Below are 26830 nucleotides of genomic sequence, written 5' to 3' on the forward strand. Positions count from 1 at the left end.
GTTAAGCTCCTATTACTAGTTCATAGAATTGACTAGTAACCAGTGTTAATATCTGTCTTTTCATAGAGAAGTACTGCTGTTCTAGATTCGGTCTTCTCGGATACCCTTTCGACTTCTAGAAGATAACTTTATCACAATCTGCTGGTCTTCTGGACAGCTTGAAGTCTTTCAGGACCTACTAACCTAATGTTATCCTTGGAATCAACACAAAATATTTGAATATAAGGTAGCATTTTTATTGTTTGCTTTGGTGAAGAATGAGCTATTTATGTCACATTTAACCTTTTGACTTCCGCTTTGGTACCCGAGAGTTAAAAAACCTTTGTGTGTAACTAAGTCAATTAGAAGAAAATGGTAGAAGACACATAAATGGCCTCTGCTGCATCATCATCTGATAGTAAGGTGATGAGAATAAAATGGCAGAAGGAACTGCCATTGCATAAAAAGTGCCAAACTGTATTTACACAAATGAAGAAGTTTCTACAATCTTTTCTCTCAGTACCAGAGATTCTTCTCATTGTTTTATTTTGGACTAGGATTTGGTTCATAGCTGTTTCTGAAATCTGAACCTTGGGTTTAAGATGGTTTGTAACCGTTAAACTTAGAATTTGATACAAAGGCAACTGCCAAATATCTCTCGCAAAATTTTGTAGAAGCACCTGAATGAGTTCATATAATCATACATTATCTGAAATTTTTTTAGGTGTTTGGAGTAGAAGTACATATGTAAGTACAAAAGCTAAGAAGAAACAATAAGATTGTTGGTACCAAACTGTATATTTGATTTGTTTTCTATTATGACAAACCTCCCTTCGAAATATAGTTGCCCATATTCAAGTATCAAACCCCCGTTTCATATTTTGGTAATTGCCACAAGTTAGAATGCATTCAGGCTGCAGTGTTTCAGTGTGGATCAGTAATCTAAGCTTCATTGCTGAGCTTTACCGGTCTGTGCACCATGGAGATTGACAGAAGCTGTTGAACTACTCTCATGCAACCTGAACCTGAGAGAAGGATTGTAGCCTTCCCATGAGGAGGCCTGCATCCGGATGTTAAGTAGACCATGCGGATATTGTCAAGATCAGCAAGGTTGAGCTTGAGTTCTTAATAGGCACAGACTTGGGCGCAGGATGGTACTGTCATGAAGTTCCTGTCCTATAATGAAGTCTCTCCTGGTGACTCTTGGAGATAAAAAGAATGCTAGTAAAATGCCAAGGTATGCTTTATAATTCTGTCCAAGATGTTTATTTATAACATGTTATTCTCATCTTCAAATTGAAACTTCTATGGCTCATGTTTTTGCTAGATGCTATGTATGCATTTATCATGTAATTTTTATAGCTATGATTTTTGTCTGTTACTTGAAGACTAACTGCATCTCGGGTTTAAAAAGCTTATTGTAGTTGTTGGAGGACCCTCATGTAATTTTTTCATTCCCAAACAGTGCAATTTGATACAACATTTGCAGTTGATGCGTTCATTGGTGCTCTGCTCACAAAGATCATCCAAGATCCATCATCACCACAGGCATACTATCCAAAACACATCCTTCAGTGTTTGCTCTGTAAAAGAATATCACTTTAGAGTTTAAGGTATGACAACTAGACATGGAAAATATTGTTGGGGTCGAACGTACAACGCTAGAAACTTATATTAGATTTTGGTCTCTGTTGAGCAGTTATCAGGTAAATGTGATTTGATGCCCTTCAACGTCAGTTACGATAATGCTATTGCTTTTGCCTGTTGTTTGGTTGTAAAATTAGTCATTTTCCTTTGAATTACTTAGGAGTTCCTCTCTACCATGGAAGGCTTAGAAAGGGGGGAATACATCCTATTGACAAAACTGGAGTACTCAGTTGGAGAGGAAGGCCCTGCTCTCGAGGGGGCAGATTAGTTCTTGTGAAGTCTTGACTTGGTAGCATTCGGATTTATCTTTTATCTGTGATTAATTTTTCCATCATGGACTACTGAGGAAACTGTTTCCCATATGACTACGGAGGGAAAACTGTCAGGTAAAAGGGTTAAGTATCGTTTGCTATGTATAGCCTTCTGTGTTGTCCTTAGTAATGAAAATGATTCTATTATTTGAAACAGAAAATATAATTCACTGGCCATTTATTCAGTTCAGTCACTTTATGCTATTGTCAACTTTGTAGGCCTAGTACCTATTTATATACCTGAAAATTGGCAATTGTGAGCCCCCCTTAAATTATTGTTTTCTTATGTTTATATTTATATCTCATAATAATCAAGCATAAGGGATAATCTAGCTAGGAGGCAACATATTTGGGGAATGATTACATCTTAAGAGACCTGCATTTGTTGGATCGTGCAGGTATTGGGGACAAGAACTGTTGGATATATAAGCACTTTTAGTTTCAATTTAATCCAGAAATAAATCATAAATACGATGAATAGCCAGCAGATTAAACTAGACATGTCTACGCAAGATCTAGACAAGTCTATCATTGCAAATAGAATCACACACTCTACCATACTATCCAGTGCTATCAGACTGCAACAAATCATAATAGCTAGTATGGAAGATATAATTTGAGTTAATTGATCGTACATTTCTTTCATGATGAAGACCGGCTCCTGGACGACTACTGGGTACAGCAGCCGATGACGATCAGTAGCCTGACGTTGTTCGCAACGGCGAGTGAGGCCCGAGCGACGAAGAGGTAGACGAGCTGTGGTGAAGGAGTCGACGAAGAACTTGACGAAGCGATCGAGCAGTCGCGCAGAGCGCTTCCCAAAAACCTTATTCGCCCTCTCCCGGTGCAGGATCGCTGAAGACGACGGTTCCGGAGACCTGCTCTCCCAATCGCCGGTGCACGCCGACAATCGGGATGGAGTAGACTACGGTGGCGGCGCAGCAGCGAGAGGAGGCAAAAACCCTAGCTCGAATAGATCTGTTTTTGGTAGAGGCCGGTAGGTCGCATATATAGGAGAGCCCACGATTCTCACGTCGCGATCGTGATCTAAACCGGTTAATAACCAAGTAACCAAAAAATAAAACGGCAAAAGGAAGCCGCGCCCTTGCAAGGTGAGGGGCCGGATTTCGGCGGACCATTCACGCAGGTGCCTCACGCCCTTTGCCCCACCCGGCGAGGCGTGGCGAGCGAGCGCGTGCATGTGGAGCTCTTCTTCCCTTCCCACACACATAGCTTGAAGGAGTGAAGACAACTTCCATATTTAAGTTGGTCATCCCTCCTCTCCACTAGCAATGTGGGACTAAAGACTTGCACCACTCCACCTCTTGCTCACATAGGCCTTTGAGATTTATTTGAAATTCTGAAATTCCTTATGGGCTAGGCCCATTATTTCAACAAGAACTGGGAAGACGCTCAAAATTTTTTGGCTGTTGTGCTGGGACTCCAAGCAGCGGACAAGCGATGGGCTTTGCTAGGAACTCGTGTCGTTATTTGAATAAATGAAACTTTTTCTTTACTTTCTCTTTGGAAAACTGTTGGACTCAAAAGTCTCAAATAGCCTTCTAAAACAATTAACTTTTTTCTATTGCGACTTACGGTGTGTGCACCAATGCTTCTATGCTACAATTTTCCATTTCCTATGCAGGCCCATAAACAAACCCATTGGACCACCAAGTGGGTTGCATATATCTTGAAAACAGCTAAAATACCGGAGTGTTTAATATTGATGCTACGGTAATTGGAAGGTTGAGATGAGGTGGGGGCAATAAGCCAATGAGCAGGTGGCACAATTTGATTGGGGAAAATGTATGGGTGATTAATTAGTTTGAATCTCGAACTTAAAATGCTTTCCCCCCTCATATGTTACCTTGGTCGGACTTTCAGGCGTCACCCCATCCGCGGTTTCCGCAACCGGAGGAGCTAAGCTAGTGTTGCTTATCTTGTCGTTAAGAGTGATAGGCTCGAGGCACCCTTAGCAGGTACGCCCGAGTGAAGTCCGTATCCGTCGTTCGTGATGGGGGCGATCATGCCCTGCATGTTAGTTTGTTTGAGTGACAGGCTCGAGGCACCCTTAGCAGGTACGCCCGAGTGGAATTCGTATCCGTCGTTTGTGAAGGGGCGGTTATGCCCTGCATGTTAGTTTGTTCGAGTGACAGGCTCGAGGCACCCTTAGCAGGTATGCTCGAGTGGAATCCGTATCCGTTGTTCGTGACGGGGTTGGTCATGCCCTGCACGTTAGTTTTCCACTGCTTTTACCTGTCTCCCGTTGGATGTCTGAACCGTCCGATCAACCCAAGTGCCTACCGACCTTGGTTCGATGGAGGCTTTGATGGTGGGTCCCCTCGCTCCAGCCGACCAACCCGAGTGCCTACTGGCCTCAGTTCGGTGGAGGCTCTAACGGTGGGTCCCTCTGCTCCCCTGCCTCGTAAGGCGAAGGGGCGCTTGCGTGTGATTGCTCGCGGCTTTGGTGCAGAAGTAGGTGGGCCCCTCTCGAGCCGTGCCCCGTCACGTAGGGTCGCATCTCGTTGGTTGCGTCCTATCCGTCAGGACTCCGTGCCCCCTTCCCTGTTAAATAGGAGGAGATGCGGAGGTCTTCTAGCCCGTCCTTTCACCTTTCCTTGATCGCTGCTGCTTCCTTTTCCGCTCTTCTGCCAAAACTTCCTTGCGCGCTGTGGTGAGTTTCGAGAGAGAGGAGGGTCAAGGGTGAGAGCAAAAGAAGCCTTACAGATCCGTTCGTTGCCTCCCATTGCGCGATGTCTAACTGGAGGCCGTCCATTGTGAGGGAGGTGCTGCTAGAGGACTTCGCGAGGAAGGAGTTGCTGCTGCTGAAGGCAGTTGCGGGTTGGAGAGCGCCGGAGGCAGGGGACATCGTCCCACGACCCGAGCCCGACGAGGTCGTCTCCTTTCTCGCTTTCCACGAGCGTGGGTTTGGATATCCCGTGCATTGGTTCCTGTGCTGGCTCCTCCACCGCTAGGGGTTGGAGTTGCAACACCTCAACCCCAACAAGGTGATGCATATTCCCGGCTTCGTCACCATCTGCGAGGCCTTCCTCGGGATGGAGCCGCATGCGGACTTCTTCACGAAGTTCTTCTCCAGGCGAGCTTGATCCGAGGAAAGGGGGAAGGCAAGCCTGCCAGCCCCGGTCGGAGGGTTTGCGCTTCAGAGGAAGCCCAAGGTCACATACCCGTCGTACACCCCCAACGATTCTAATCGGGGATGGCATGGTGAGTGGTTCTACATCTGGAACCCGGCAGAGGCGTCGTTCCCGAAGTTCATCGGAGGGAGGTCGACGAGACAGGACAGCTGAGTGTGGGGACCTGCTTCAAAGCAGAAGAAACACATGGAGGTCCTCGAGCCGGCGCTGCGGCAACGTGTGTAGGAGAGCCTCAATGGGCTGCGGATCTTCGACACCTTCATACGTTGTCGGATCGCTCTGCTGAGGTAGAGGACACGACCGATGTGGAAGTATTCCGGCCCATTGGATCCCAATCACGTGTCGTTAGTGGAGTTGCCGGAGAATAAGATCGAGGCGCCTCGATCAAGTGTTGCAGTTGGGGGCTGACGTGACTTTCAGTGGGATGCTGGAGCCCTTCCAAGCTGGAAGGCAGCCCGACTTGGTATGTCTCTCCCCTTGCGCCATGCTTCCTCTTCATCCAGTCCTTCAGACCAATTTTGAGCCATTCACCTCGTAAGGGCTCAAGTGTTACAAGTCCCGACAGAGCCTCCCGAAGGAGCCGAGGGTGCAGCCCGTCAGGCTGCCCATAGGATGGTAGCGGATGAGAGGAAAAAGAAGAAGGCCACGAAGTCCCAAAGGCAGGAGGTAAGGTAGCGAGAGATTAGCCGGCGGGTTCGTGGTGGCAAATGTCCTGGAAAAAATATTCAGATATTGATGAAGCACTGAATAAGTCAAGACAAATAGTGGGAATTAACTATTATATAGAACCAGCAGAAAAAGAATACATTCAGAAATTTAAATTGGCAAAAAAACAAAAATATTCCAAAACAATCTGCCCCAATAAATATTAAAGAAGAAGGATAAAGTAAACCATCATACAAACAATGCCTACAACGAGGATTAGATCCTCTTGATAGTGAATATTTGGATTGGAAAATTATCAAAAAATTTGAAAACATATCTCCTGAATGGAAAAAAGAAATGAAAGATCAAATTACCATAGAATTAAAACAAGAATTGAAAAATCAAATCCTACAGGAACTAAAACAAGAAATTCAGGAAACATTTGAAAATATGAAAAAAGAAATTGATGACAAACTTGATTTCCCATTAATAGATGATAAAATGGATGATGATAAATCACCAGAAGACAAAATGGATATTCGTGGCTACAGCCAATCAAACTAAAATTTGTAAAACCTCATGGTATATTAATATTCTCGCGAATATCAATAATTTGAGCGTGGAAGACCCATAAAGCACACTTAATTTGATAGTAATACTATCAAATATTCGGGCGTGGAAGGCATACCCAAATACACTCCAAATCTGCACCCTGTAAAACATTTAGCTATGATATACTGATCCAGACAAGAATGAATCATCAGAAATAGTCACTGCATCAATATCTCTTCCTGGCAAAGAAGCAACGAATGCCGCTGAAGCAGGAGAAGCCAAGAACGCCGCTGAAGAATTTTGTACTGTCTCAGGAACTTTTGCCATCCAAAGGCTTGAGTCCATGCGTCAGTGCAATACTAGAATATGTAAAGAATTCAACAGCTCCAGACAAGTCTCAGTTAGGCCCATAATTCAGAGATAAGGATCAACGAAGGAGGCAGTGCTCCTCGCTCCGCTATAATAAGGACTCGACACAGTGCAGAACGAAGGCATCGAAGAAGTTTGCAGACCACAAGCACCGGAAAGCCTCGCATACTCTCTGAGCCACCCTAAGCATAATAGTAGAATACCACTTGTAAATTAGCTCATCAAGTGTATCATAAGCGGCTATAAGGTATTTTCCCTTTTCTTTACCTAGTGTTTGGGATTCCCGAAAGGGAAAACCATACGTAAGCTTACTTGTTTTAATGAAGTAGTTTCTTTTTTAATGAAGTAGTTTCTCAGTACGAGTCTCTGTGCTAAGGACTCTGTAGGAGAAACCTCTTCGGTAGTTCTCGTTTATGCCGAGTCTGGCGATTATAGAGAACCATTTGGCTATAGAGAAGTGCTCCCTTCGGGTGGAACTGCATGGGGAGACGACAGAAACTCTTGCTGATTAGTTGCGCCTTTAGATAACCAGGGATAGGGAGAATGCTTCTTAATACAATCTAGCGATAAATAACCGTCTACTGCAATTAGGTCTAGCAAGCCAAAAGATCCTGCGAAGAAAGAACCAATATTAAATACAAACCATATAAAACGAAATCATCTATAAGCACAAAAGTACAAAGAAAATTTTATACATACCCAGCATATTCTAATACGAATATCATAATCATACAATACAAGCCAAAGAACCCAATCTGAATATTCTAATCAATACCCTTAATCATATAAAGCCAAATATGTATGTATGGATGGATGTATATGCCTCCGCTATTCGGTACCCTGCGTACGGAATAGTTATTTTGTACCCGAGCCCCACTCTAATATATTTATTCAGCCCTATATATATTCCTATATATATATGCTTTTAAGCCAATTGATTATTTGCATTTCCTTGGCAGGCCCATGACTATAAATTTAAATTTCACAAACTCATCAAAAACGTATAATTATTTTCATATGCCCAGCTACCACAGGGACCTCTGGTGGTCCATCCAATTTGGTTATATCATGGACTCGAAAATGGGTCTGAATGGCTAATCAGCTGTGTAAAGCACCGCTTGAAAAGGAAACAAAAAAGGAAAATGAAACTGCTAGCTAAACAAGAGAGACAGGCAAAAGGAGTATATTGCTGTCTTAAATTAATGGATCCCACACAAGTGCAAAGGTGAAAATGGGACGTGATAAGCTTGTGTGCTGGCGACATGCAATAAGAATTTCGGCAAATTACCCTTCAGCGTACATCAATGGAGAGAATAAATTAGTGTGCGGGCCACATGCTATGTAAATATTAAAAAAAATTACCCTTCATCATACACATACATGGAAAGAATAAATTTTGCATAGGCATTTTGTTTAAATAAATGTGTGTGAGCATGTATTTAAAGTTTTGTAGTGTTCCATTTCGAAAAATAAATCCAGTTTTTATTTAAAATATCCATATTGATCCTATATTTATTGCTCCGAAGTAGTTGAACAATATATGTGCAAGTGCTACAACTGTAAAAAAAAAAACTAGTCGACGAGAAGCCGCTAAAGCATTTCTTCGTTTCCTACTCCACCCTGCACACCATCTATCCATCAATCCCTCTTCCCTCTTTCAAACCATAGAACTGTTCAAGAACAATTAATAACACACTAACATATGCACTATAACAATCCTATTAACATCGATCAACGAACAGACCCGCTACCATATCAATATCTACTGCTGCTATCACTAGGTGAGAACTCCCATGTTGGCTATCACTAGGTGAGAACTCCCATGTTGGTAACGGACGTAGACGGTTATCAGACATGGGTTACAAATGACTCGTCAAAAGTAATTAGCCATTTACCCATTACATATAACGAACTACCGGTAATGGGCAACAATCATATCCCCTTACCGTAGATGCATCATCAGCGACCCGCACGAAGTTATAGGTATCGGGCACATAACATTGCATGTTACCTATAATTGGGTAATACGTAACAGACTAAATTCTTTGCCCGTTACCTATCTCTTATGCCCCTAGGTAGAAACAACATTGCTCTTTCTCCACATACTATAGAAAACTCGCACTAAAGCAAAATTAGTGTCTCATGCACATGTTGTACTTTCTTGATAACCCCAATCTTTATCTTCTGCCATATTGGACTTATAAGCCACCGTCTCAAGTTTTATAAAAAAGGGAAAGTTCAAGATATTTTGGGATACAAGAATAAGCAGATATCTCATTCACAAGATAAAAGACCAAGTTCAGCATTGTCTGAGTTCAACCTGTTTAGCTGTCCACATCCGTCTATATGTTCTTCTTCTGTTCTTGTTTGTCTATTGCTCTTTTCTTGTGAAACTTCTTTCTTTTGGACCTGGCGTACGAGCTCGATCGACCATTACCAAAGTAATAAAAATTCTATAATTCAAGCTCTAGACGTTACTGGTCACTACAAGCACACAAACGGTCTTTAGTTTGTCTATTATCTTTGACATAATAATAAGAACGAATCTGTGAACAATGTTTAGATAGGATTGCTTGCGGTTGTAAGATCAAATTACAATTTCTTTTATGGCTCACGCTACATAATATTGTACAACTCATCAACTGGCTTGCAAGATAAGGCAAAACTTTTTTTTGTGGAGTGAGTTGTTCATCTGGAGACATTCAATGCCTTGAGTGTTGACGGCACATAATATATGTGAACACAAACACAATGTGCACTAGGAAACAAACCCTGTCTCAAAAATAGGCCACAAAAGAGTCACGATTGCAAATCTCCAAAGCAACTGAATTTAATTATACAAAACAACTTGACTAGTTTACTTTTCCAAAACCATCAAGTTAGGTACCACGTCAATTTCCAACGAGCAGTCATTTTAAACTCCCAAAATCAGCCAAGTGTTTGAGCCATACATGTGTATATCATCAAGCTATTTCTCGCTACCTACCAAACTAAGATGCGCAACAATCCACTACCCAAGTGTTTGAGCCATACATGTGTATAATTATTTCCCAAGCTGGTAACGTGAACACATTTAGATTCCAATCTTTATGAATGTACACAACTACTTCCAATCAGCAGAATGTACACTAGGTTCTTTGGTAACGTGAATACTACATGAATGTACACTAGGTTCGGATCTTTATGATCGTCATGACACCATGCGACCCTTGACATGTCACAAATCAGCAGAGACCGGGGAGCTTGCCATCACTGGCCGAAGGTCAGAGATTTCTATGACCGCACTTCTGTGTCCGTTCACTTAGCCTAGATAAAATGTCACTTGAGTCGAGTGCAGAAAAATCGATGTAAATCACTAAGTGTATATGCAGAGAAACCACTTGCGCCAAGTAGTGACGGTGAAAGGGAGCAATAAATTAGGATCAATATCGATAATTGAAAAACTGGATATATTAGTTACGTTTAGCATCACGAGGATTTCTTTTTCAACAGATCTGATATAATATCGATTTGTTTCGAAATAGAACACTATAAAAATCTAAATGCGTTCTCACACATATTTATTTAAATAAAGTTCCTATGCAAAATTTATTCTCTCCATGTATATGTATGGTGAATGGTAATTTGCCAAAATTCATGTAGCATGTGGCCCGCACACAAATTTATTCTCTCCATGTATGCACACTGATGGGTAATTTGCCGAAATTCTTATTGCATGTTGCCTGCACACAAGCTTATCGAGGCCGTTGGTTGTGCATCCAACGGATGCACCCGCCCGGGTGCTCCCCATCTGTTCTCTATAAGCATTGGCAACTTCTTTTACCGTTGTCTAGCTGGGGTTGGTAGGGAAATTAGTTATTTCGTTTTTACCATTGCAGCCCTGCATGTGTCCCGGAATTAGGCTCGGCCCAATAAGAACAGTTGTGCCATGCCCTGTGCATGCTTGGGCTGCTCCCCCGGGCACGGTGTACTAAGTAGACACGACATGGTCTTATTAACAAACCACTACGAGAAGCAGTAAAGTTGCCGAGTGTTTTCTATTTGCCGAGTACTTTATCTCGGGCACTCGGCAAAGAAGGTGTTTGCCGAGTATCAAACTGAAAACACTTGGCAAATATTATACACTCGGCAAAGACATGTGTTTGCCGAGTGGTTTTCTCCGGCACTCGGCAAACATGAATGGTTGCCGAGTGTTTTTTGCGACACTCGTCAAAACCAAAACAATTTTTCCCTCCTCCACCCTCCACACTTTTTGTACTCCCCACGTATGACATTTGGCACTGCATGTTAGAAGGTGGTCTATTTCTTGACCTGTTCGCTATATTTAATGAATTAATTTTATTTAGAGTAATTTCTTGATTTAAGTCAAATTTGAACTGCAAGTGATTGGAATAATGGAATAATATGAGTGGAAAAATCATATTCTTGTTAATGAGTCCGAATTGAGGTCTCATCTGGGAAATGAAAAGAAATTTTGAACATTTTGTTAAGAAAACACGACCACGAACGTGTGGCCGAATGATTTTTTAATTCTCAAAAATACAAACGAAGTCTAAAAATCACGAGATTTGCCAAGATGCCATGATTTCATATGTGGAGGCTGTGGTAAAAAATTAAGAAGGTTTCGCACAAATTTTGACAATATGATGCTTAGAAATCGAAGCATCTCCGGAGAGGATTCATAGAAGTTGGAAGGATCCGGTAAGATTTTGAGTCGAATTGATACTTGAATTTGGAATTGAGTTCAAAATTTTTTGTGTAGGCCATAGACAACATAGATTGGTTCATGTCAATTTTTGAGAATTTTTCGGATCCATTTGATAATTTTTATTTATTAATTGCAATTATATAAATTTAATAGATATAAATTCAATTTGAGCTATAAATCCATGAAATAATGGAATAATATTAGTAGAAAAATGAAATAGGCATTGTTTAGTGATTTTGCCTAGGTTTTTGCAAAGTTTACGGACAAAAAATTACTAAAACACATTAGTGAAGGTTTACACATGAAATATAAGCGTACTTTGCCGAGTGTCCTGTCGAAACACTCGGCAAAGGACGCTACTTGCCGAGTGTCACATCGAGGCACTCGGCAAAGTACGCTGTTTGCCGAGTGTCACATCGAAACACTCGGGAAACGTTCCGCGGGCCCACCACCAGGCGGCGACACTGTTTGAAAATCCAAAAAAAAATTAAAACAAGGTCTTTGCCGAGTGCCCGCGATCTGGCACTCGGCAAAGCCGGGAAGTTAAGCACCCGGGCCGGACGCCCGCCCTAACTCACGCACACACCCATACACCCACACGCCACACACACGCCTCCCGCCCGCCCCCGACCCCCCACGCCCCCGACCGCCGCCCCCAAACCCTGGCGCCGCGCCCCGCCCGCCCTCGGCCGCCGCCCCCGACCGCCGGTGCCGCGTGCCCCCGGCCGCCGCCCCCGACCCTCAGCGCCGCGCCCCGGCCGCCGGTGCCGTGTGCCCCCGGCCGCCGCCCCCGACCCTCGGCGCCGCGCCCCGGCCGCCCCCGGCCGCCAGCCCCCGGCCCGACGCGCTCTCAGCCGGTAATTTTTCAATATTTGCTGTTCAAATTAATTAGAAAATAAATTAGAAATTAGAAAATGATAGGATGAATTAGAAAAGGACTTGTAGATTAGAAATTTGAAAAAAAAAATTAGAAATTATAAAAGGGTAGGATGACTAGGGAGGTGATAGGAGTTTCTTTTAAAAATTAGAAGAGGATGAATGATGTATGGATTATTTGCTTCCTTCTGAGCTGTGTGTGGTTGTCGGCCATCGTGCCGTTAAATTGGAGTGGATGTGGTTTGTCAGCCATCGTGCCGTTTGATTTGATGCAGGTTTTAGAAACCTCCTCGTGCAGGGGAGGTGCTGCCAAAATTATGACTTGACAGTTCTATATTTCTTTTGTTGCAGGAGAGGCTACATTACCGTCCACGACTCGTCACTTTGCAGGATAGCAAGGTGAGGCATTCTACACCTCTCTTTCCATAAGATGTTCGTATATCATGAAACCTAGGTAGGCGTCTCCCGTTCGAAAGAGATACGATTGGAAATATGCAGATCTTTGCATATCTATAACCGTATCTGTTTTGAATTGTCCATGTTTTTTGGACAGCCCAAGGATGTGTAGGTGGGTTTAGTATCCATGGTCTACTCCGATCCGATAGAGTTTCGGCAGCACCTCCCTATTGTTCTCCGGATACACAATCTCCCATCAAGGACGTGTATTTGGAGAACAGTGGGGAGGTGCTGCCAAAATTCTATCTCGGGTCGGAGTAGACCATGGATACTAAACCCACCTACACATCCTCAGGTGGGATTAGAACCTATCTTCACCTAATAGACAGTATAGGAACGTGTAGATGCAATGTGATTTTTTGTATTACTCGCTTATATGCTAGAGGATGGAGGATTGTCAGTGGATGTACACGGGCCGCTCTAGTCAGAATTCGTTAACCAATTAATGGATTGACAAGACGGATGTTTTCTTGGAACGGGCATTTGCAAGTGTCAAAGGAGCTAGATCGACTTGGTGTCCGTGTAGCAAATGTGGAAACATGCGTCGGCAAACCAAGCTAGACATGGGCAAACATCTTGTGAAGAACGGATTTACGTCAGACTACACCAGGTGGGTCTACCATGGTGAATCCGATCGTCGGAGAGACGAGGTCTTGAGACAACGCATTGAGGAATATGATGATGATGCCGGGGTGGGAGACATGTTAAATGACTATCATGAAGCACACTTCGATGAAGCACGTGGGGAGGAGGAGCCAGAGGCTACCGCAAAGGCTTATTACGAAATGTTGTCTGCGGCACAGCAACCCCTTCACGGCCATACCAAGGTTTCTCAACTGGATGCCATTGCACGCCTAATGGCTGTGAAGTCTCAGTTTAGCTTGAGTCGAGACGCGTTTCATATTATGCTGATAGTTTTTGGAAGCCTGCTCCTGGTTGGTCACATCTTGCCAAAGAGCATGTATGAGGCACAGAAACTCCTTCGTGCACTTAAGATGCCATACGAGCATATACATGCTTGCCCGAAGGGATGCATCTTATTTAGGAAAGAGTATGCGGAAGCAAAGTACTGTGTGAAGTGCAAATCGTCTAGGTTTCTGGAGGTAGACTCTGGTGATGGTCAGAAGAAGCAGCTCGCAATCCCCGCGAAGGTTCTACGGTATCTTCCTTTCATACCGAGGATCCAACAGCTTTACATGACTGAATAATCCGTGAAACAGATGACATGGCACAAAAATGAACGTTGATATAATCTTGAGAAGCTGGTACACCCATCCGATGCTGAAGCCTGGAAAAGCTTTCATGCGATTTATCCTGCGAAAGCTCTAGAGGCCCGTAATGTACGTGTTGCGTTGGCAACAGATGGGTTCAATCCTTATAGAATGGCGGCTGCCCCGTACACCTGTTGGCCCATTTTTGTTATCCCCCTGAATCTCCCCCCTGGCGTCCTCTTTCAACGACATAATATATTCTTGTCGTTGATAATTCCAGAGCACCCGAGGAATAATATGAGTGTGTACATGGAGCCTCTGATTAATGATTTGGTTCGTGCTTGGGAGGAAGAGGTATGGACATATGACCGAGCTACAAAGACAAACTTCAAGATGCATGTTTGGTACCAGTACTCCCTGCATGACTTGCCGGCATATGGGATTTTCTGCGGATGGTGTGTTCAAGGGAAGTTCTCATGCCCAGTATGCAAAGCATATTTGAAGTTCATTTGGTTGTCGAAGGGTGGCAAGTATTCTTCGTTCGACAAACATCGACAATTCCTCCCTCCTGACCATCCATTCAGACGAGACATCAACAACTTTACGAAAGATGTCGTAGTTACAGACCCCGCACCGCCGATGATGATAGGGGCCGCAGTTTGTGCTCAGTTAGACGCTCTCGAGGTCAATAATGAAGAAGGTGGTTTTGTGGGATATGGCGAGCAACATGTTTGGACTCAGAAGTCATGCTTGTGGAACCTCCCCTATTTTGATGACCTTCTTTTTGCACATAACATTGATGTAATGCACACCAAAAAGAATATCGCCGAGGCAATTTTTGGTACAATCATGGACACTCCTGACAAGACAAAGGATAACGTTAAGGCTAGAGTGGATCAAGCGAGGTTGTGCAACAGACCAAAGCTAAACATGGCGCCTCCAAGAGCTAGCAAGTCGTGGAGAAAGCCTAAGGCCGATTTCGTTCTGACAAGGGCCCAAAGGAGGGAGGTACTAGAATGGTTCCAAACGTTAATGTTCCCTGATGGATATGCAGCGAATTTGAAGAGGGGAGTGAATTTAGCTACTATGCGAATCAACAGGCTCAAGAGTCATGATTACCATATATGGCTTGAGCGCCTACTTCCGGTGATGGTTCGAGGCTACGTCCCTGAGCATGTCTGGCAGGTGCTAGCGGAGTTGAGCAATTTCTTCCACCAGCTTTGTGCGAAGGAGTTATCTCGTACCGTGGTTACAAAAATGGAAACAATGGCGCCTGTGTTGCTCTGTAAGTTGGAGAAGATCTTTCCACAGGCTTCTTCAATCCGATGCAGCATATGATTCACCTCCCGTATGAAGCACGAATGGGGAGGGCCTGTGCAGGGCCGTTGGTGCTATTCAATTGAGAGATGTCAAAAGGTTCTTCGAACTAAATGTAAGAATAAATGCAAAATTGAAGCAACCATTGCAGAGGCATACATTCTGAAGGAGGTGTCAAACTTTACAACAAAATACTACGCTGACAACCTTCCTAGCGTGCATAATCCACCTCCTCGTTATAATGCCAGCGAAGATGAATTGAGCCTTAGCATTTTCCGAGGGTAACTCAGAAGTGCAAGTGGTGCGATCCGCAAGACCTTGAAACATGAAGAGTGGCGCACTATCAAGCTGTATGTGTTGACCAACCTATCTGAGGTGGAGCCGTACATGATGTAAGTTCTCAACAAACTTGTTCTGAACTAGTCACCATTCTTTTGCCTAATCGCATATTTCTCATTGGTATAGGGAATTTCATCGTCAATTCTAGCGTAAATCAAGGCAATCATACCCGCAAGAAGCTGAGACTCTTCTTAGAGAGGGTGCGGGAAATGGAATGCCCGATTTCATTTCTTGGTTCAAACAGAATGTACAATCCAATTTCATCATCAATTATCGTACATACGATTAATATAATGAACCGCCCTGCTTGAACTTGCAGGGCCGAACCGATACATCTATAAATGTTGAGTTGAGACAGGTTGCCGATGGCTGTGACTATAGGGTCAGGTCGTTTACCGGTTATGACGTCAATAGATTTGGTTTTCACACAACAAGGCACAAGCAGAGTCGGTCCAATCGAAGAACCACAAATAGAGGAGGCAAGGACAATGAACCTGACCAAGGACCAATTCATGAGGGAGTAAAGAACATTGATACTTACTTTATTTAAAATTAATTAGGCTCAATTTCTTTTTTCATATGTCACACGCTTGATGATGTAGGTGCCTCCGTGGTGGTGTCGTGCGCATATCCAGTGCTGGGAGATGATGGTGGACATGTGGTTGGAGCCCGGGTGGTTGGAGAACCACCTTGCTTGCTGGCAGCGGTGTTTGTAGATGCCGAGTGCACCACATCATCAAGGCAGCCTAAGCCTTGATGAATATAGAAAAAAATGGGTACGCGACTTCAATTTTTTATTCTAACGTTCAATTCTGTATAATTCCTAATCATTTTGTATTTTTTGCCGCAGTCGTCGTCACATAATGGCCGACCTTGCTCCCAGCTCAAGGCATGGGTTCTGTCCAAAAAGGGCAAGGCGACGGCCGACATCTATTTCGACCCGGAGGACCCGTCCGAGGCGTACAGCCATCCTAGCATACACAGCCACGTCACCAAGTATACAGCGATGGCAAGGGAGGTTCACGGGCCAGACTTCGATCCAAGCTCCGAGGATATTGATGGAGAAATCGTGATGAGGGTGAGAGGAGGCAAGAAGCATGGCTGATATTGGATTGGCGACGGCGTAATCAACACAGCCTCTACTCCCACTCTCTCCCAGATCCGAGCAAGGAGCACGGACTCGAGCCTGGCGATACGGCCATGACCAACCACTGCACAGTTCTAGATGGAGGCTCTCCAGGTTCTTTCTCTTCCATTCATCGTTTGTTGGTTGTTATACTTTAGCTTTGCATTGTAACATTGCAATGAAATATTGTAGACCTAGGTGGAAGCAACAAGAGGAGATGGCGGTGAGGATGGAGCAGATGGTTCAGCAGAGGATAGAGGTCGACCGGCAGAGGATGGAGGAAGAAAATCGGATGAGGATGGACCAGATGTTCCAGTACATGCAGAATTTTGCTTTGAGCATGGGTCAATCTTTGCCACCGCCACCGATGTTGTTCCCTCCACCTTAGCCACCCACAACTACTCCTGTGAGTCACTTGACACATTGTGCTTAAGATTGAATACTTTAATTTTGACAACTTTAGATGTTAGCTCAGAATGTCCTATCCTATGTGCAGAATCAGTCGGCGGCTTCGAATAATGAAGACCAAGATTTGTCGCAGTGATCTCCTTGGCCTCCACGAATTTAGACTTTGCATTTGTGACTTGAAGTTGAATTTATGGCTTGTTTCATGCTTACTTTAGATTATGTCTGTGATGTTTATGAATAATGCTTGTAATGGTGGCTGTGAATTATGCCTGTGATTGTTTATTATAAATGCCTGTGATGATGTGTATTGTGAATTGAGAGGGGTCCGTTATACATGACAAAATGGGTAAAAAAGGGGGGTACTGTCCACTTTGCCGAGTGTTACACTCGGCAAAGAGGGGCTTTGCCGAGTATTTTGGCTTTAACACTCGACAAAGGGGGTAGTCGCACCACTATCTGGTGCTTCTTTGCCGAGTGTATTGGCTTAAACACTCGGCAAAGAAGGCATAAAATGCTCCCGGTGACCCATGTTTGCCGAGTGCCATGAACCCGACACTCGGCAAAGTTTTACATATTTGCCGAGTGTCAAGCCACAGACACTCGGCAAACATTAATTTTTTTACCGAGTGCCTCGAGGCCGACACTCGGCAAACTTTAATTTTTGCCGAGTGTTTGCCGTCTGACACTCGGCAAACTTGCCGTTAACCTGGACGCCGTCACCGCCGTTGTCGTCGAGTGTTTATCTTCGTCAAGTGTCTTTTTGGCCTTCGGCAAACCTTTTGCCGAGTGCGCGATGTTTGACACTTGGCAAACACCTGTTTGCCGACGCAAAATTTGTCGTGTGCTGAATGCCGAGTGTTACACTCGGCAAACACTTTGCCGAGTGTTTTTGGGTCTTTGCCGAGTGCCTGTGGCACTCGGCAACTTTACTGTTTCCCGTAGTGAACGACCCGTTAGGCCCTGGCATCCCCAAAACCTAACCCTAGTTTCTTACCCTCGAAAAGTCGTCCACCCTACCCAACCCCTCTCTCCCAACCGTACCGGCCTCACCCCATGCCTCTCCTCCACATCGTCCCCATCCTATGGCTGGTGCCCTTCCATCCCCTCTTCCTCCATGGCACTCATGCCACATGACTGGCTTATCAACCACCCCTCCATGCATGGATCGGATCCAGCTAGCTGCAACTTCCCCTTGTCATCATTGTGGGCACCCGCTTGTGCAGCTGGCCAGCTCTTCCAAGATGGCGGCGCTCGGTGGTAGGGTAAGGAGTTGCTGCGGATCCCCTGCACCTGCCACTCTACTACCGATCCGGCTTTCTGATCATTGATGCGGGCATTAGCAAGGTGCCCTTTAGACCTGTGGATGATCCTTATGAAGAAGAGCAAGCTCTTGTACTCTACGTCTCTTGATTCTTGGTTGATCGGGCATGTGATTGTTTTGTCCAATCTATGTTTTATTCGATCTTTGAGAAATGATGTGTTCGTGCTATGAAGAGTGATGATGTCGAGATGATCGGGTCGGCACAGCACGACACAAGTAATTCCTAGGGTGTGCTGTGCCCGGGCCGCATGGTGGGACCGTATGCTGGTACGGCATGATATATTTAGTAACCATGCTATACCAGCCATGAGATCCTATTTGTTTCAACATCGGGTTAATAATCCAGCTTATATGCTGGACTATGTAAGCTAGCTTATAAGAAGCTAAACGGAATTAAGCTGGCAAGCAATTTGGAAGCCCAAAATTATATGGTTGCTGGATTGTTGGGTTTGTGTATCAAACACTACAACATGTATGTTTTATAGGAACATGCAAAACACATTTGTAGGAACAACTCCGCCGGCCAGCCATCGAATTTTGGTCGGATCCTGCCGCCAAGAATGTGATCCAAACTGCAGCTTGGCAGAGATCGCAGGGCCAGACGAGCATATATCGCTCACGTGGGGAAGAAGGAACTGGGACGGCCGGGGCAGTGAATTCTCAGACTAGCTAGAGCTACTTCACCATCAGCCATCACCTTGTGCGGATCGGGTGATGCTATGGACCAGGCCCAAGCGCATGGGCATGCAGTCCGTACGCCGGTACAGGGCCCCCAATTTCCAGGGGCCCAAAATATTTTCTACGCAGCCACGCAGGCCTGCAACCCATCAGGCACCCGGAAGCAAAACAGGTTAATTTAGCTTGCCTGCAGCCCATCAGGCACCCGGAAGCAAAACAAGTCAATTTAGCTCGGTCCGTCTCCGCAAGGCCCTAACTCCGTCGTCTCGCATGCCTCCACGTCTTGTCTCCCATCCACGCGATCGCTTTTTTGTTTTCTCGTCCGTCCACGCTAGGCCTGCCGCCAGGCGCAGGGCCGCAGGCGACCGCATCCGCCGACCAGCGCAGGCAGCAGCCAGTAGACGTCACCGCGTGATCCTCCAGGCTAGGGACTAGGGAGCAGCAGTGCAGGGACTCCTGCCCGGCGTCAGGCCAGGGCTGGCTGCCATCACCGCCGGCCGATTAATTTGCCGTTGCCGCCGGCCGATTAATTTGTGAATTGGGATCGATCGTCGAGTCTCCACGAGTCCAGGTACCTAATCTGGTTCAGTTAATTTTTAATATGTTAATAAATGTTAATTAGTGATGATTAATATTATATTGATCCATCTAGGTGTTCGGTTATCTTTGTTCCGGTTCTGAATTATCTAGTGTTTCAATTTGAGGTTGTAGTCATGTCTTCTGCAAATCGGTCTAGAAAGTATGATATTTTAGCACAAAAGGGCCCTACAAGAGATTTATCAATTACAAAAGGTCCTAAGGATAGATATTCCAGAAGGTTTTCTGCACTATTCTATACAAGAATTTTATCAAATGGGGAGCATTGTGATAGAGATTGGCTTGTCTATTCTAAGGAACTCGTCAAGGTCTTTTGGTTTGGTTGTAAATTATTTACAAAAGGCCATCGAAAAGGTCAGTTGGCAAATGAGGGGTTTAATGATTGGATACATCTTGGTATTAGACTTAAAGAGCATGAGACAAGTCCAAATCATGTTTTGAGTATGACAACTTGGTATGAGTTGCGTAGTAGATTGCAAAAGGATCAAACTATTGATAAAGATGCTCAACGACAACTCGAGAAAGAAAAGGACCATTGGAGAAAAGTTTTGTTCAGAATTGTTTGCATTGATAAATTTCTTGCCAAGCATAATCTAGCTTTTCGTGGGACTAATAGCAAAATGTATGAAGATAGCAATGGGAATTTCTTGGGATTGGTAGAGATGTTGGCTGAATTTGACCCAATTATTCAAGAACATGTTCGTCGTATTACAAGTGAGGAAACTCAAGCTCATTATCTTGATTTTAAGATTCAGAATGAGTTGATACATTTGCTTGCTTCTGCTATTAAGTCTGAAATTATTAAGAAAATAAAGAGTGCAAAGTACTTCTCTGTCATACTTGATTGTACTCCTGATGCAAGCCACCAAGAACAAATGTCTTTAATTATAAGATATGTTGACTCATCTTCAAGTGATGTTCGCGTAGAAGAATCCTTTATAGGATTTTTGGATGTCAATGATACAACTGGGCAAGGAATTTTTGATGTGCTAGAGAATGAACTAAAGCTCCTTGGTCTTGATATAGATGATGTGAGAGGACAAGGTTATGATAATGGGTCAAATATGAAAGGGAAACATAAAGGGGTAAAAAAGAAACTTTTGGATGTAAATCCTCGTGCTTTCTATTCTGCTTGTGGTTGCCATAGCCTTAATTTAACACTTTGTGATATGGCTAAGACTTGTGGTAAAGCTAAGGATTTCTTTGGAATCATCCAGCGCATCTATACAACTTTTGCTAATTCTACCAAGAAATGGCAGATTCTGAAAGATAACATATCAGGATTGACTCTTAAGTCAGTATCAGCTACACGTTGGGAGAGTCGTGTTGAAAGTGTTAAAGCTATAAGATTTCAGTGCACAGACATTCGAGAGGCTCTACTTCAGGTACCCAATATTGTTGTACACTTGTACTGATATTTGATAATGATGTACTTATTTTGGCAATCTCCAACTATAACACATATTTTCTTCCTTTCAATTTCAGGTATCTGATGTTGATAATGATCCAAAAACAAGCAGTGAGGCTAAGGGCTTGGCAAACAATGAACTTGGAGAATATGAATTTATATTGTCAATCGTCATTTGGTATGAGGTATTATATGTCGTTAATTTAGTAAGCAAACACTTGCAAGCAAAAGATATGCTTATTGATGTTGCCATTGAGAAAGTGGAAGGGTTGATTTCTTTCTTCAAGGGTTATAGGGAAACTGGTTTCTCAGAAGCATTAGAGATTGCCAAAGGGATTGCACTTGAGATGGATATTGGTACAACGTTTCGTAAAAGAAGAGAAATTAAAAGAAAGAAACAATTTGATGAGAACCTAGATGACACAAATGCTACTACACAGTCTGCCGAGGAGCTATTTAGAATAAGCTATTTTTTACCTGTTGTTGATCAAGCAATTTCCTCACTCACAACAAGATTTGAACAGTACCAGAGTTACCAACAAAATTTTGGTTTCCTATTTACCTCTGAAACATTACAGTCATTGGATGACACGAGTTTGAAATCTTCTTGTGATAATCTTGGGGCTGTCCTTACAAAAGACGGAAAATCTGATGTTGATGCCAATGATTTGTATGTGGAGTTAAAGTTTCTTCAACATTTCATTCCTAAAGAAAATATGGGTTCTGTTGAAATTCTAAAGTTCCTAAAGCGGCATGACTATTTTCCCAATGCAAGTATTGCATATAGAATTCTGTTGACCATTCCTGTGACCGTTGCATCAGCAGAGCGAAGCTTTTCAAAATTGAAACTATTGAAGTCATATTTACGTTCGACAATGACACAACAAAGACTTAATGATTTGGCTACAATAGCACTTGAAAGTGGATTACTGGAGAAGATTGATTATGAGCATATCATTGAAGATTTCATTTCAAGGAATACTAAAAGAATGAAGTACTTCAATTAAAGATTATGAAAGCAAAAGTTGAATAGGTACGGTTTTTGATATATCTTATTGTGATATATATCATATATCTTATTTAAAGTTCTATTTTTTTTAAGGTAGATCTCATTTTAAAGTTTGGTACAGGGCCTCGATTTTTGCCGTCTCGGCCCTGCTATGGACTACGATTTGGAGAGGATAAGAAAGGGAGGAGTGTGAATATGAGAGTTGGGGTTTTGTCATTCTGGGGGTAGGAAAACCGTGCTGGATGAGCTAGCTGTTTCTTTTTCAAAAAAAAACCGTTGTAGCACATATAGATAGCCATAGGGCATCGTCGCCTAGAATTTTGGCCAGCCCAAGAACACCACAACACCGTTGGTGTCGAGCCCATGCCCCATGTCATGCTTCTTCCCCTGCACAGCGTGCTAGTACAGCACGGCTCGATTAATAGCCGACTAGATAGGTCCATCACCCCTGCATCTAAATTGTCAACCCCAAACCGAACCCTAATTCCTTGCCTCCACCGCTCGTCCGGCCCCACCTGATCACCCCCTCTCTCACGACCGCACCACCCCAGGCCCATCCCTCCCCTCCACGTGAGCCCCGTCTCATGATGGGCGTCCTTCCATCCCCTCTCCCTTTGCACCCCTGCCGCATGGCTGGCCGCCTCCCCCCCCCCCCCAACATGGATTGGACCGCCGGCTGACACTCCCCGTGCCCTCATAGTGCATGCACGTGCGTGTAGCTTGCTCCTTCGAGATGTGGAGGCAGCGTGCAGGCTCATGGAGTCGATACGCCCCCTCCATTTGTCGCCCTACTGCCGGATCCAACCTCATGGTTGCTAACGGCATCATCAGCAAGGTGTCCCGCTTGCAAACTCGTGGACTATGATCATGAAGAACAACAAGCTCTTGTCTGCTCCATCTTTTGATTCATTGGTTGCTTGGGCATGTGATTTTTTTCTTTGATCTATGTTTTCTTGGATCCATGCATGGACAATGATGTGTTTGTGGTGTGAAGTGTGAACAATGTGGCGGGGCCACTGCGGGCCCATTGTGCTGATCGGGCCATCATGGCATGGGCAAAAACCCGGCATGCTGTGCCGGGCCGTATGGTGGGCCCTTGGGCTGGCACAGCATGGCACAATTAGTAACCGTGCCTCAATGGGTTGTGCTGCCTGTTTGACCATTGACCATCTACAGTAGCACCTGTGATCCTATTTGTTTCCACCTCGGATTATATAATCTTGCTTATATGTTGGACTATGGGCCTGTTTGGGAGCACTCCACTTCAGAAAAACCAACTCCACTCCACCAGCTCCACACTTTCCTAGCTCCACTCCACCAACTCCAAAAAAACATAGAGCTGCTGCACGTGTTTGGCTAATGGCAGTGCTTCAGCTCCAAAAATACGAGCACTTGTTGTGAATGTTCTATTTTACCCTTTGTAAACGGACCCACATGTCATACTCTTCTATTTTCTCCTCTCTTCTTCCTCTCTCTCCTCTCCTCTTCTCTTCTTCCCACGAACGCCACGACGGTGGGCACCTGGCAAGGATCTCGCCCCCGGCCGGCCGCGCCGCCGCCGCGGGGGAGCTCGCCCCGGCCGCGAGCTAGCGGGCCACGGCAGCCCCGCACTGGTCGCGGTGCGCGCGCTTCCAGTCCAGCGCTGGGCACGCGCGCGAGCAGTAGCTGGCGGACCCGCCCGCCGAGCACCGCCGGAACTCGTGCCGCCCACATCGCGCCTGCGAGCACAGGCGCAGCTCCTCCGCGTCGTCGCTTCCTTCTTTCGCCGCTGTCGCGCACTTCTTGGCGGTGGCCAGCGCCCACCACTCCACCATGAACCGGAGCTCGCCCCGGCGGGCCTGCGCCCCGGTCGCGCCGCCGCCGCGGGGGAGCTCGCCCCGGCCGGCCTGCGCCCCGACCGCGCCGCCGCCGCGGGGGAGCTCGCCCCCGGCCGGCGTCCGCCCCGGCCGCGCCGCCGCGGAGCTCGCCCCCGGCCGGACGCTCCCGCCGGCCTGCGCCCCGGCTGCTCCGCCGCCGCGGGGGAGCTCACCCCCGGCCGGCCTCCACCCCGGCCGCGCCGCCGCGGAGCTCGCCCCCGGCCGGACGCCCCTGCCGGCCTGCGCCCCATGGGAGAGGAAATGAAGATGACGGAGGAGATAGAAAAATAAGAACCGAACCGGTAAATTGTGTAACCAGTGGCAATGGTGGGTAAATAATCCCAACTCCATGAGGAGGTCTGAAAAGGAGGTTTTTGGATCACCTCTTGAGGTACTCCATGAAAAACGTGGATCTACCCCCCTGCTCCACCTTTTTCCTGGAGCCGGAGTTGCTGGAGCTAGACGCGTTTGGCTGCGAAATTTTTGGAGTTGGTGGAGTGGAGCAATTTTTTGTGGAGTGGAGTGCTCCCAAACACCCCCTATATAAACTGGCTTATAAGAAGCTACAAGGAATTAAGCCGGTAAGAAATTTGGAAGTCCAAAGTATATGGTTGTTGGATTGTTGGGTTTGTTTGTCAAACACTACTACTGATACGGTTTTTAGGAATGGGCGAACTGCTACTTGTAGGAACCGTTTGGAGAGGAAAGCGAGAGATTGAAGGCGAGCCAGGGTCTGCGCACGAGGAAATCTTTGATGGCTTCTTTATAAGCTCCGGCAAGTGGCAACCTGAGAACGTTTTTTGACTGTTAATTGCCTCCTCCGGGCTGGATGACCCTGTTTGCTTTTTTTTTTTACCGTTGTAGCACCTGAGATGTGATTGTATACGCATAAAATTGCACACTATCTTGTCCCAGAACAAAGAATACTTAGGTGCATTAACTATTAAGATGGAGTCAACCTAGTCAAAGAGGATATTGGTGGCAAGTCAAATAGGTAGCCTAGGGGAAAATCACTAAGGACTAGTGTCGGAGCTTTAGTGTGGTGGTCGGACACGCTTCACATGAGTGAGACATTCCTCAAAAGACCATGCATGGAGGTTTGCCGGTTTGAACCTAAAAACTGGGTGGTGGCAAGTCATAGTATATATATGGCAGCATCGCAAAGTTTGCATCAAAACAAAGGTTAGTTGTAAAGGTTCCAGATCTGTTTGATAACCACAAAAATGTAGAACATCATTGCTACTAGTAGGTCATTGAAGTCTCTCTCTCGACTTTGCATTGTGTGGGGACTGATATGTATTGAGTTGGTGCTTTGCGTATGTTGTTGCACTACGGTTTGGAGAGGAAAGCGAGAGATCGAAGGCAAGCTGTGGTCTAGGGGTTAGGTAGGCTTCAAGTATGTAAGCACTGGCACGTGGCATGCTGAGAACGTTCGTTTTTTTGACCGTCGTTGACTAGCTGCCTCCTAACTGGATGAGGTGGTCTCATTTTTTACCCTTGTAGCAACCGATAAGATGTGATTCTATATGCAACCAGAGAGGATGTTGCATTGTTCAATTTTAATTTGATTCTGTTTCTTTCCACCTCACATTATGCATATCAGCTTATATGTTGGGTAACACAAGCTGGTTTATAAGAAGCTACAGGGTTAGTGTGCAATTTGTTGGGAGCCGAAATAATGTCGTTGGATTGTTGTTGGATATTATGAAATGTATCTTAGTTCCTTTACATGGTTGCAAACATTTATGGCACATCATACACTTTGTGAAAAACGTATTATAGGTATGTGGGAAATGTAATGGACGCATGAAGGCCGTTTCCTGGAAATACTCCCTCTGTTCCAAATTGTAGGTCGTTTTAGCTTCTCTAGGTGTATAGTATTTGCTATACATTTAGATGTACAGCTAATACTATGCACCTTGGAAAACAAAACATACAGCCGGGGGAGTACATTCGTTTACCGTAACGCATGTAGGTCACCGCCAGATTTGGAAAAGACCAAGGGCCGTTACCGTTGATGAATTAAATGTAACAGGCTATATCACCACCTTGTCCGTTACCTTTGACATACTAGTAGTAAGAACACAAATACACGAACAGTGTTAAGATAAGATTGCAGTTGTAAGATGAAATTTAAATATTTTACGGCTCGCCGCTGGATAATTTTTTACCGTTCAATTGGCTTGGAATACAAGGCAACCACTTTTTTCTACAACGAGTAGCTCATCTGGAGACAATCGAGCCCTCGAGTGTTGAAGGCGTATCACTAAGTGGCTGTTTGGATCCTGAAGCTAAAGTTTAGTCCGTGTCACATCGAATATTCGGAGGCTAATTAGGATTAAACATGAGTTAATTATAAAACTAATTACACATGAGGCTAAACGACGAGACGAATCTATTAAGACTAATTAATACATCATTAGCAAATGGTTACTGTAGCAGCACCTTATCAAATCATGAACTAATTAGGCTTAATAGATTCGTCTCGCCGTTTAGCCTCCATCTGTACGATAGGTTTTATAAATAGTCTATGTTTTATCCTCCTAATTAGTATCTAAACATTCGATGTGATAGGGATTAAAGTTTAGCCCGGGGATCCAAACACCCCCTAACATTCCTACGTACAAACACAACGTGCATTAGGAAACAGACCTCATCTCAACTCAGTTTAAGAACAGGAACCGCAACAGAGTCACGATTGCACATCTGCAAAGCAACTGAATTTATACAAAACACCTTGACTAGTTCCCAAAAGGGAAAAATCTAAACACCACTCGGGTGTTTCATTGTCGTCGTGTTCTGTACTTGTCTTGACGGGTCAAACAGTTGGGGATCTTATGGGTCCCATTTTAAACTTAACAG

The 26830-nt window shown here is 44.8% G+C and overlaps 1 protein-coding gene across 1 annotated transcript; it reads left to right on the forward strand.

The window, feature by feature from the left end:
* The first annotated feature begins 20072 nt into the window (after positions 1–20072).
* Positions 20073–22047, forward strand: LOC117836805 (uncharacterized). Its single transcript, XM_072290810.1, has 3 exons — positions 20073–21080; positions 21181–21288; positions 21929–22047. The coding sequence occupies exons 1-3, from the start codon at positions 20139–20141 to the stop codon at positions 21947–21949; spliced, it is 1071 nt and encodes a 356-aa protein (XP_072146911.1). The 5' UTR covers positions 20073–20138; the 3' UTR covers positions 21950–22047.
* Positions 22048–26830: the final 4783 nt, after the last annotated feature.

The sequence above is a fragment of the Setaria viridis genome, chromosome 9 (genome assembly GCF_005286985.2).
Source record: "Setaria viridis chromosome 9, Setaria_viridis_v4.0, whole genome shotgun sequence".
Classification (NCBI taxonomy): Eukaryota; Viridiplantae; Streptophyta; class Magnoliopsida; order Poales; family Poaceae; genus Setaria; species Setaria viridis.